Genomic DNA, 12,987 nt, shown 5'->3' on the forward strand with positions numbered 1-12,987 from the left:
TATGTTGTAATATTTATGTTGCTATCAAATTTAAAACTACATTTAAATACTACTTACAACATACAGTTTGAAGTTAAAATGTCTGATTTTTCTTATGTATTTACTTAGTTCCGGTATATGTCCTCTATTTGGTTCTCTTGTACAGTTTTCTTACTTTTCAAGTATACACGTGTATATAAATTGTAAATAGAAGGGATCTAGCCTTCATTCAAGACCACTAGTAACAATTCCTATGTAAATAAAACTCATAAGCAAAATGAGTACTTGATCTTTATTGTGTCTGAAATAACTCTATCAGTTAAATACAAAGGAAAAAATGACTGTAGAATTTTTCCTGTGCATAATGGGAACCAATATCTAGGGTGAACATTTTAAACCAGTAAGACTTTTAATTCTTTGTAAAAGCTTTCTTTGAAGACTTTCAAACAGCACCAGACATTAACTTATTCCTCTTATCAAGTTCAGGCAAAAAACCCCACAACCCCTAAAATAGCAGAATAGTTGCTGGCTTATGGAATAAGACCCTTTTGAAATGGATGAGAAGCTGTGCACCCTTGTGTTGTGAATACTAGTGCCATGGAGAGAGTCTTTCAAAACAGGTTGACCAGCAGCACAGTATTTGCCATTTCATGTACAAAATAAAGGTTTTTATTTTATTTATTAGATTCATTTTTTGTACCGCCCTTCCCTGCAAACAGGGCTCAGGGCGGTGTACAACAATAAATAAAAAAACATATTCACACTAATTTAAGAAACATTGTATGTACAGTAAAATTACAGTAGTCAACTTAATTAGATGGTGATCAGAACTTCTGGTTGTGCCACTGCCTCGCTGGGGGTGGTGGGAAGAGTACCAGCCAGATGGATGCCGTCGCTGTCCTCATCTCTGCCTTATAGGACCTGAAAAACTGTATTAAGTCCCGCAGGGCATGGATGTTACTCGGCAGAGAGTTCCACCAGGTTGGGACCAAGGCACTAAAAGCCCTGGCCCTGGTCGAGGACAGCTGAATATCTCTTGGGCTGGGGGACCACAAGTTCTTATTTGCGGAGTGTAATGCTCTTTGGGGGGGGGTGTTGCAGAAGAGGCAATCCCACAGATACATGGAGCCCAGGCCGTTAAGGGCCTTAAAGGTTCTCAAAGTTCCGTTTCATGTTGCACTCAGCAAACACAGGAGCACCCTTTCTGTAATTTGAGTTTAATCTCTGTACTGTTCTTTGCATTTGAGCTCAAATATGTTGCTTGTGGAGGAAGACATTTTGAAATTCTGTCTGTTTCTCAGTTCTGTGGATGTCAGTGGCTGCTTAGGGCTGTGCTTGTACAACAAAGTGGATGAACAAAAAGGGCATTAAATGCATGGTGCCTCTAGCAAATTATGGTTGCTGTATTAGCTTCCAGAGTGTGCTAAATAACTGATGATACAGGTTTAATTTAAATTTATTATTGCAGGAACATTAGCATTCAGTTATATGCAGTTATTTCAGACAACACATATTTATAGTTTTAAAAAGAAACAGGCAGGTACAATTGCATGAACCCTGTACAGTAGTAATGCCTGTGGATGGGTGTACACTTCAGCATCTGGAACTTTATGTCCCATGGGGTTTGATAGCCTACCACTTCCTTCACCAATGAAGTCCTCCGTTAGAATCCAAATTTACTCTAACATATAATAGTTTGAAATCTAGTTCCTAACCAAATTGACAAAGTATAACAAGTGCTGTATTGGTACAAATTCAGAATAAGTACCTAAATTTGTTTTGGGTAACATTGGGTACATGTGGGAAGGGGATGAGAACACAGAATCAGAGCATTTCTGAGCAGGCAATGTGTTCACCATGAGTCATACTGTGCATGGAGCCCTTAGCTACATTTAGGAAGGTTGGGAGATGGTAATGGTTTCAGTAGGGATGAGTTCACACATATGGACTTCACCAGGTGACTGTGGCATCAAGCTGATTCATGCTGAATATTGCTAAGCAAGGCTTCTATGTCACCTAACAGTGTTTTCATTGGAGGCCATGTGCAGGATAATTGGGGAGTTCTACAGTGACGAGAAACAAATATTATACATGTAAGTGTGGTTTGTAATCTGCCTTGATTCTCAGTAAGAGAAGCAGGCTATAAATGAAGGTTAAAAAAGATAGCTGCCTTGTTTCGTGTGTGTATAGTTGTGATCAGGTTCTTGCATTCAGATTAAACCTTAGTCTATGCACCTACCCAAGTGCCCTTAGCTACCTGGTTCCAACGGAGTAGGTGTGAGCTGGCTGCAGCAAACAAAAAGGGAGCCTTGTGGCATGTTAAAGAGTCAGCACCCAGTTATTGTGGTACAAGATCAGTTCATCAGATGTCTAATCTTCAATTAGCAGTCATATGAACATGCTGTCACCCAACAAGGTGGCATCTAGTCTGCTGATATTTACACGGAACAGTGAGTCCATGAATCTAGCGGTGCAATCTATGGCTTGGCATGATATGTGACTTGATGGTGAGTTTGGGGTGGCACAACACAAAAATCCTGAGGACCCATGCTTTGGATCCATGTTTTTGTCCGTGGTGGTGCCACAAGGCAGTGGATCTGTGACTGTTCTGGTGTAATCTGGCTATAGACATATGTGATTTTATTCTGAGTTTGGGGGTGACCTGACACAAAAATCATGAGGATCCATGTTTTGGAACTATGTTTCTACACCATGGTGGTGCCATGAAGCGGTGGATGCATGATTCTTGTGGTGCTGCCTATAGATTAAGACATGATCTACAATATGATGGAGGTTTTGTTTCGTTTCAATGTAAAAGTTATATGAATTCACGAGCATCCATTTAAAATTATCTAGATCCAGTTTTTACCCAGTCCCATTCAAAGTGCTCTACGGCTGAGCTATGAGCCCTCTTTGTTGTCGGGGGCGCGCACGCAGGAGTAGCTTAGTGGGAGGACCCACCTTCCTTGCACACATGAAGCTCCCAGATTCCAAGGCACCTCAAGCCAAAAGGTTTTGGTAGCACAGGGTGTGAAAGACCCCCCCCCATATGAAATCACAGAGAACCACCACTAGCTGCAATAGGCACTGCTTGCACCATAGACCGGTGGTCTGACCCAGAACAGGGCAGTATGCTTGATCGTCTGTCTGCCCTTAAAACCTGCCAGCATTATTGGAAGATGAGGCAATAATGTATTACTTGGATGGGGGATTCGAGGCCCTGATGGCTTTTTGTAACACCAAACATGATGTATACCTCCTCCATACCTCCAGAATGTCCTTCCCCACTGGCATATCTAATACGGTTGTAAATAAAGTCGGAGCCATGGGTCCATCAGTGCCCACTAGCTATGGTGACTGGCCCGTCATGTTCCCCAAAACTAGGCCACTAGGTGGCAGCACTGAACATGTATTATAGAAAGGCTATGGAAGGTTTCAAGGTAAGGAAAGAAACATGGAGGAGGGGGAAATGGGATTCCTCTCCCAGCAAGTCCTTGCTGACACCTACTTGATAAGTCATAAGTCTGCACACCCAGGGAGTCCCCCTAGTTTGTCTGTGGCTTCCCCTACTTATGCTGCCTTTCATTATTTATCTTGGCATCCATCACTTAACTACAGGCGTGCCAGTCCCCAGGTGGGGGCGGGGGATCCCCCAATTTTGTGCCAGCTGGCTGGCAGGGAAAAAACCCAGCCCCCAAACAGCAGCCCTCATGCATCGTTGTTTTTGTTTCTTTGTTTTTTGTTCCCCCCATAGGGGATCTTTTCTTGCATTTTTCTATAAACTACAACGAAAAAAGGGGAGGGGAAACTACATCTATGGGAAAAAGGAAATAAAACCACTAAAAACCCAAGTATAGGAGATCATTACAAAAGCTTGTATCAGTGTTAGTCTAAAATGCTAAGATTACATTGAACATGGTCGATTGAGCTATATTATTTATCTTGAAAACTATTATTTTAACTGTTTAAAGAAAATCACAAGAGCATCGTTAAAAAAAACCCTTCAAGGCACAGATCAGAGTTCTTCAGCCTTCATTTTGTTTTATCTTTTCTAATCCTCAATTGGTATTCTCGTTTGGGGGCTGCCTTCCCTTTTTATGAAGTAGAGTCCTTGTCGGAAGTAGCGGAGTTCATTTCATCACTAAATTTGCTGTCTTCTTCGTCCTTGCCGTCCTCTCCTGACTCTCCCAGTTGCAGTCTCAGGAACTCATGCACTTTGGAAACAGAGTCAATTTTTTTCTTTTTTATCCTGCAATTTGAAAATGATGCCTTCGGGGGTCAACCATCTGTAGGAAATGCTGTTTGTTTGCAAAAACAGAGTCAAGTCTTTATACTTCTTCCTCTTCTTCCTTATTTCAAATGGAATGTCTTTTAGAATCCTGATAGTATTGCCTCCAATTTTCAAGGATTTGATCCCTCACATGTCTCTTCGAGAATCTAACCACTATCTCTCCAGGCAGATTATTTTTCTTGATATAAATGGAATAGGCTCTATAAACCACATCCTTACAAGGTATTCCGCTTTAAAATCTGTAACTGGAGCTAGCACGTTGCTCAAAAGTTGCTTTAGATTCTCTCCTTTTGCTTCCGGAACCCCTTGGAACCGGAGGACTAAGTTAGCTTTCTCCATTTGTAGCTGCAAAAGTTGAAGTTTGTCTGAAGCTTGCTTCTTTTCCAGCATTTGGACCTTTTTCTTAACCTTTTTAGATTTGGCATCCATTTCCTTCACTTTCTCAGCTGTCTTCTCCGTCTTTTTTGCAGTTTCAGTCAATTGGAGCTGCTGAGCTCAAAGTTTGTGGTTTAAAGCTGTTAGCTGTTGATTGATACTCGTCATCTGGTCCAGTAGAGGGCGCAAAGAGTCCACTAACAGTTTAGAAAACTCAGTGGTATCTTCCGGTCGCAGGCTCATGCTCCCCAGTGGTTTCACTTTTGCTTGTTTGTCTTTCTCTGTTTTTTTCCACGCCATGCTTGTGGATTGTTTACTTTTTAAAGTACTTGCTAAAGTCTTTGAAATTTGGCCAAACACTTATTGACGCTCTAGTTGATTTCTTAAAACAGATTTCAACGCATAAAATTCAGCTCCCCCTTGGCAAATCGCTGTTATATTTATGCGTATGGGAGGGGCCCCTCCCCCACTCACTCGTCCCGTCGTTCCCAGGGGGCTTTCTTTTAAATTCCCGGCATTTAGCTTTTACTCGACTCAGTTTATTGGTGGTCCGGAGACCTTGTTCAAGGTACGTTTTATACGCCCGATCTCCAACACTTGTCCCGGTCAGCGGCTCTGGTTCCATTACGGACACAGCAGCAGCAGGACTGTTGGGACAGAAGAGTGCCTCAATTCCCCAGCAATACGCTGGCGAAGAGGCCACCCTTCAAAAGCCCAATGGCTAGGAGCCTTTCACAAATCACACACCCCAAACACCCCACCCGCTGGCACACGGATCGCTTCCCTGGGAGGTCTGGGAGATGCGTCCACTAGTGTGTCACCATAAACCGGAAGTCAGCCCTCATGCATCATTGATGACTCATTGATGTCACCTCTGGAAGTGACACCATCACATCGGTGACATCAGGGGCGATGCTCTACTTTTTGGGTTTGTAGTTTTTACCGGAGAGTTTTGTCCAAAAAGTAGAGTGTCACCAGAACTCCCCCCAAAGCCCCCTGCCAGCAGGCAGAAGACACCTGGCAACCCTACTTAACTATTAGATACAGTGATTAGTACGCATACATACCCAGCATTTGATGCATTATTGCTACATAAGGATATACCCTTTTAACAAATTTACAATAATTACTGCTGCTAGAGTGGTAATCACAGTCAGCATTAAGCATCTAGTGAAAGCACCGCATGAAGACTAAGTATGCCTGTCCGTCTCAACAGGCATATAGCACCCCTAGGAGATATGGACTATTTCCACGAGAGGTGGAAGATGTGTGTTAATAATGCAGGATGGGATGCAGAAGAGAAACTGAGCAGGTTCGTATTTGCATTCTAGATCAATTACAGCTCACGTGCAAGAGCTCCTCTTCCTGTCTTCTATCAACAGCTGTTAGCCATGATAGCTAAATGAACCCTGCGTATTCACAAGAGGGCATTTTTAATACAGGAAATAGGATTAGTAAATGGAATTGGTCAAGAGGGCACTTTCATAAAGGGAATAGGGTTGTAATTTACTGCACTGCTTATAGTGTGTATTTTTTTGTACTGCATTATTTTCTAATTTTTGTATTCCAGTTATTGCATAATTTGTGGAATATCTTAAGACTGCTTGGGTCTTTATTGATTTTTTGCCTAATTTTGTAATCCACCCTGAGTCTCAGGGAGAAAGGCACATTATTAGTAAATGAATGAGCTGTGGATCTCTGAATGCCAGTTGTGGGGGGTGGGGTGCTGTAGCAACTACCTACTTTCCTGGCTTATTTAATTTTTTTACTTCAAGAACCTAAGAAGAGCCCTGCTAAATCAGACCAGTGGCCCATCCAGTCCAACATCCTGTCTCACATAGTGACCCAGCCATTTCCTTTGTGTGAACTGATCTCTGTTGCCTGGAGATCAGTTGTAATCCCTGGAGATCTCCACCCAGCACCTGGAGGTTGGCAACAATAGTGAAGAGGAAAGCATTCCATTAAGCATGTGGAGAATGTTTCCCTGATGCCCCCCCCCCCCGAATACATCTCGAATTTAAAAAGCGTATTCCATGCTGGAATTCCAAAGGCTCCCTGAGCAAATAACAGGCCCCACTTATTCACCTTATTAATAGTCTGATTTTGTCACTGAAACTCAAATTGGATTGCACAGCATAAATCCATAAAATCAATATGACGAGACATCGGAAAAAGGATTGTACTAGTTTTACAGAAATTCAAATAAGCATAGCATGTTACACATGAGACAAAGTACAGATCCAGCACAGAAATATGGTATTATATCAGCAGCAAACAATGAAATTACAACTGGGTCATACATGTAGCAACCAGATAACACATTGTGAAACACAGCAGAATAATCCAGTGTCCCTTTCCCCTTGCAAAGCACCATCCTGAACCATGCCAGCCCAGCACCCCAACCTGTCAGTAGGCCCAAGGACACATACACTGGCTTGCTCTTAATATTTCCATATACTCTCACTCAGTTAAAGCATCTTAATTTGAAAGCACCACCATGAGCCAGACACAGTGCGATGCTAGAATTCCCAATGTGTTGCTGTGCTCTAAGAGCAGACCTTTTTAATGCAGTTTTTGCTGTTGCACATCCAACAGACTTGCCCCAGTTTGTCCATTGACCTCAGTGGGCTTCACCTGGAGTAACTCTGCCTGGGATTGCACAGAAGCAATAAACTCAGTAAACAAAATTGGACTTCTCTCAGGTTGCAACATCCTTGGCCAACAAGCTTCCATTGCGACTTTCTTTGTAATAAAGGTTCCATTGGGTAAAAATTGGATCTAGATAATTTTTGACATGAATTAATATGATATTTACATTGATTTGTTGCTTTGGATCCACATTCTTGTGCTGTGGCAGCATCATGAAGCAATGGATTTGTGGCTTTCATGGGACAACCTGTGGCCATGGGCATGATCTGTGATTGCATAATGAATTTGGCGTGTCCAAACATAAAAATCCTGATGACACATGAGGATCTGTGCTTTTGAATCATCTTTTTGTGCAATGGCAGTGCCACAATGCAGTGGATGCATGATTTTTGTCCTTCAGTCTGTGGTCGTGAACATAATATGTGAATGTGATTGGATTATTGATAGTCTTCTTTACATTGAGCAACCCAATGTAAAAATCCTGAGGATCCATGAGTTTCTGTGCTTCACAATCACAATTTTTCACTGTAGCAGTACCATGAAGCAGTGAACTATTTGGTTAAGGACATGATACATTATTTGATGGTGCGCTTGGGGTGATTCAAAGCAAAAATCATGAGAATCCACAATTTGGAACTACGTTTTGTGCCACCATGGTGCCACAAAATGTGGGATGCATCTTTGTGGTGCTGACTATAGACTTAAGCCATAATCTGCAATATGAAGGTGTTTTTATTTTAGGGTCCATGTTTTTGTGCTATTGCTGTGCCACATAATATTGGATCCCTATTTTTTACGGTTCAGTCTGTGGTCCTGGCTTTGATATGTGATTTGATACTGGATTTGGGGGAGTTTAGGGGGGGGGGGGGAGAATAGAAGATCCATGAGGATCTGTGTAGATCCAGCTTTTATTTTTCCTTAGGATAAAATGGAAGGGGGATAGCCAGTCCTAATCCTTTTGGGGTCCTCGGAGAGAAAAGTCGAGTATAAAGATCAAATGAACCGTTTGCTGTTGTTGACCTTGTCTTCTTTTCATCAGGACTCTGTCCTGGGAAACTGCGCCTTCTGACCTTTGTAATTACCCTTCCCCCCTCCCCAATTCTGCTTTTTGTAGTTTTGTGGACATGCTTGTCTAACGTCCCATTGCCAGGGCCGGCTCACCCACTAGGCAAACTAGGCATTTGCCTAGAGTGCTGGGCCCTGGATGGGGTGCTGAGCTGTGCCTCCCCCCCACCAAAAGCCCACGAGCAGCTCTCCAAGTGTCAGCCCTTCACTAATTGGGGAGAGGCATCCGGTGAGCATCCCCCGCCTGGAGACAGGATCCTCCCCACCTCCCTCCCAAACTGCCTTCGGAAGCAGAGCACGAGCTCTCTCTCATCCATCTTGGAGGGCGCTGCAGGAATATGTGGGGCATGCTCGCTGGGTCTGACAGCTGCAGAGGGGGAGGAGGCGGTAGCAAAAGGGTGGCTGGTTCCAGAGGTTTCTAGGCCCCACCGGGAGGTTGGCATCTGCGCCATAAGGCAGCCTCGCCTAGGGCGCAGAAACACCTCAAGCCGGCCCTGCCCATTGCAATGCTTCACCCATCTGACAGTGCCATCTGACAGTGCTGGACATTTCTGTCACAATAAAAAGACATTGACTTCAGTGCTCCCTCTAAGTTATGGAGTCCTGTGAGCAAAAAATCTACTTTGTGAGCTACTGGCATTAAAGTTGTGAGCGAGCGATTTGGCTGCTGCATAAATTAATTTGCTCTGGATGCATCCTTCCTGAGCTAAGACAAAAATGTGTGAGCCAGAGGCTAAAAAACTGTGAGATAACTCACACTAACTCAGCTTAGTGGGAACACTGGTTGACTTTTAAGGCGCCACAACGACGGCTCCTTCTCGTTCAGTTCCTTGCTAGGTCAAGGAGAACGGAGGTGTGCCCGGCTGTATCGGGCAGGACACGTGAGGCGCCGCAGGCAACCGAAGCCCAGCCGCTCCCAAACGATGCCCGCGTGGATTTCCGTTTCCCCTCCGCTCCAGTAGAGGCCGCTGTGGGTAAGTAGGGGGGACCGCGGGGACCGCTTTGCATGTGCCGCGTTTCCGGTCTTCCTGGAGTGGAGCGGCTGTCTCGTGTGTGCTAGAGGTGTGCTCGGCTTGCAAGTAGGTGGACCGCCTCCACTCTCTTTGGGTCTTCCGTCGCCATGAAGCCGGTGAGGACCGGGGGCTCTGGGGGAGGGAGGGAGGGAGGGCCGCTGGTGTGTCTGTGCAGGAATTCCGAACGTGAGCGCCGTGGAGGGTGGTTGGTGTGCCCGGGAAGGGGGGGCGGCGTTTGTGGAGAAAATGACACGTGTTCTGACGAGGCTCGCCAGTGCGGTGTGAAAAGGGGTATCATAGGAAGGCTACAATAAAGGAGGGGGGGATAAAGGTTTATATTAAGGAACTGGGGTGGGAGGAGTATGAAATGTGGTGGATTGTACAGTGGCTTTGTAGCGGCACGGTGCAGGGGAGGGGTCTGAAGGATGGAGGACGTGCGTTTTTAGTTAGGGCCGGGAACAGAAAGCATCATGTCTCTTGCTTTTCTGCATTACCAAGCACTTAAAAGTGCCTCGGAACAATTAAGTTAAATATCGAAACTGTCGAGAATAAAGCATCGGAAACGGGTGGGGGTGGTAAGCAAGCTAAACACTGTCGCCGCTTCTCCTTAAGGCTTAAATGGCTATGTAATTACTGCGGAAGAGCTTGTGGAAACTTATGCTTTCTCTCCCCCGAAGAGATATGTCAGGCTCTGTCGGAAAGTTAGTGTTGCCAGATCCAGGTTGGGAAACTCCAGGAGATTTGGGGATGGAGCCTGGGGAGGATAGGGGTCTCACTGGGATATAGTGTCATACAGTCCACCCTCCAGAGGATCCATGCACACCCAACTCATCTCTGTAGTCTAGAAAACAGCTGTAATGCCAGGGGGTCCCCAGGCATCCCTGTGGGAAAAGTTCTTTTGTCATATGAGAGCTAGCCAGGTAGAATAAAAATGGACACTTCATACAGGGTATTTGAAGTGCTGCTTCAGTGTCAGTTTGTGCTGGTTGTTAAAAGTAAAACTTGTGGTGTGATCCAAATTTGCCATTGGGAATGTTTGTGCCACCAATCCTAATTCTGCATCCATGTGTGATGTTCGTTCAGTAGTGCTGCCTAATTGGCGAATTCTTCAGTTTGACAGACAACTCATCCCCTTGTTTGTTTGTTTATTTTGGTATTGGTCTCTTTGATTTAAAAACCTTTGAAGTAAGCTATAAATGAGAATTCCCACAAATGGACATAAAATGTGAACTAACTGTCTTTGTTTCTAGAGAAAAAATACTAAACGGATCCCAAGCTTCCGCAAGTTGTTGAAAACAAGTAAGGTAAAAATTGAAAACAAATTAAAAAACAAACAATATAAGCAGCAGAGTACTGCTAAGAAATACCGAAAAGAACAAAGGAAGCTCAGGCAGGCTTTCAAAGATGCTGCAGCAAAGACACCAGTGCCTTTGGAGGATTATAAGAAAAGGCAACCAGGTGAGTTTTCAGGGAGGAAACAGGGTGTGAGATTCAGTGTCTCCTTTTCTTTTTACTAATACTGATTCAGGAATAAAACAATAGACCTAGGAATATTCACTGAATTGTGTGTTTTTCACATTGTGAAATAGTACTCTGTGTCTAAAGTCTTGGGCAGACCATAAATACAGCTGTAAATGATGATGTTTGTAGCATTTTGAAATTTTGTTCCATAGGCCACATTCAGCATACCAGTGATATCCCCCTCCCATTTGAACCTTCTTTTCAGTGTTTTGATGCCGGTATGGTAGTACTTGAATTTGTGAGCAGATTTGAAGCTGATAATAAAAATATTCTTCTGCTGTTAAAGCAAGAAATACCAGTGATGTGAATATTACCATCAGAGTCAAATCCTCTCCTGGGAGTAAATTGGTCTCTGGAAACGCATAGGGATCCATAAGGGCCAAATAAACTGTCTACCTTTTACCTTGTTCGTTTTTGTCTTTCCTGCCATCTTAAGCATTAAAGTAAACATCATTTCTCCTTTTAAAAATCAGAATGGAAGCCTGATTGGTATAGTTGGTGTGAGAGATCAGTACCAGTTAGTGGTTTAAATATTTTAGTCCTCTATTTGTGGATGGAGAATTTATTTCCGAGGTAGACTGAAGTAGTTGGCTGTATTATTATTAAAGCAATGTAAGGGTATAAAGATATAGTATGAGTATAAACAAATGTTACTAACAGTGCCACAACTGAATTCTTTGCCCACCCCATCCATGAAGCCCAATGATAAATCAAAGTAGTATATTTCAGTCTACCTTAATAGCAGTGTAGCATGTGTATTTCTCTCCGTGTCTCTGTAGTTATTCTTTTTACATTTGCCTCTGCAGAAAGAGAGGAAGAAGAAGAAGCGCTTCCTCTTGACATGATGGATGAAGATGATCTGAAACTAATGGAGGAGTTGGCTCAAAAGGCATCTTTTATAACAAGAGATTTGTCTTCCAGGTAAGAGTTGGCTGTATCGCTTTATTTATTTATTTATTTATCATTCAATTTATATCCCGCTCGAACCCCGAAGGGTCTCTGAGCGACTTACACACAATCATGTGTCCCTCGTTAGAGGGACCTTTGCAGCCGTTTCAACAGTACAAACAATTTCCTAGGTTATTGGGAATTAATATAGTGTGCATTGATGTAAACAATCTATAAAGCTATTCAGTGTTCCAAAAGTTGTGTGTGAGATTTCTGTCAGATTTCAGATGATTTTATAGGTGGTCCTTTCTTGTGGGGTTAGCGCTATTTTCTCTTATTTATTATCCCTCGTTTCTGAGGGTAGCCATTTGGTCTGCAGCTGTCAAGTCCAGAAGAGATTCGAGTCCAGTAGCACCTTAAAGGCCAACAAGATTTTGGGGGTATAAACTTTTACGAGTCAAAGTTCCCTCTGTTGGATATGAGTATATCAGTCTGCTTGTGTTGATCTGTGTCCTTACTACATCACGTCGGTATTGTAGTTCCAAAAAAGTGTTGTAGATCCTGCAGGTGACAATTTCTGTCTGAAGGATTGGAATACCGTATTTTTCGGACCATAAGACGCATTTTTTCACCCCCAAAAAGTGGCGGGAAAAGTGTGTGCGTCTTATAGAGCGAATGTGGAAAAAAAAGAGCCCGTCCAGCGCCCCCCCCCCTGCAGCAAGAGGGAGATCTGCATGTACCGCTTTCGCTTCCAGCCACTGGGCTGCGAGTCACGGCCTCCGTGCCTTCTGCCCCGGTCCCTGCTCTCAGGCTCTCCAGACTTCCAGCGGAGGGGGGGGGAGCATTAATTTCTCCTCCCCGGCTCCCTGGAGGCGGCGGTGGCAGCAGCAGGGCAGCGGGCGCCATAATCAACGAGAACCGCTTTCCTTTCCGCAGGGGGAATCGCTCTGCTCGGCCACGAGGCAGCAGAGAGAGGAAGGTAAGTTGCCTGCCCGCTCCGTCCCCAGCCTGCTCGCCTAGTCCCCGGCCGATGCTTGGTGACCCAGCAGAAGCCCGCTCACCCTGTCCCCAGCTTGCTCGCCTAGTCCCCGGCCTGGCCCTGCAGCACTAACGCTCGGCGCCCCGGCAGAGGCCCACCCGCCCCGTCCCAGGGGTCATTTCGCACTGGAGTGCGCGGGAGCGGAGCTCTGCCAGTTAGAAGCACCG

At 44.4% G+C, this 12,987-nt stretch overlaps 1 protein-coding gene across 1 annotated transcript in view; it reads left to right on the forward strand.

Moving 5' to 3' along the window:
- Positions 1-9,426: 9,426 nt before the first annotated feature.
- Positions 9,427-12,987, forward strand: part of NOC3L (NOC3-like DNA replication regulator) — a 23,946-nt gene continuing 20,385 nt past the window's right edge. Inside the window, exons 1-3 of the mRNA XM_015406633.1 lie at positions 9,427-9,488; positions 10,623-10,830; positions 11,700-11,814. Of these exons, the coding sequence (XP_015262119.1) occupies positions 9,480-9,488; positions 10,623-10,830; positions 11,700-11,814 (332 nt within the window). The 5' untranslated portion in view covers positions 9,427-9,479. The remainder of the gene's footprint in view (positions 9,489-10,622; positions 10,831-11,699; positions 11,815-12,987) is intronic.

The sequence above is a fragment of the Gekko japonicus genome, unplaced genomic scaffold, assembly GCF_001447785.1.
Source record: "Gekko japonicus isolate JY-2015 unplaced genomic scaffold, Gekko_japonicus_V1.1 scaffold165, whole genome shotgun sequence".
Classification (NCBI taxonomy): Eukaryota; Metazoa; Chordata; class Lepidosauria; order Squamata; family Gekkonidae; genus Gekko; species Gekko japonicus.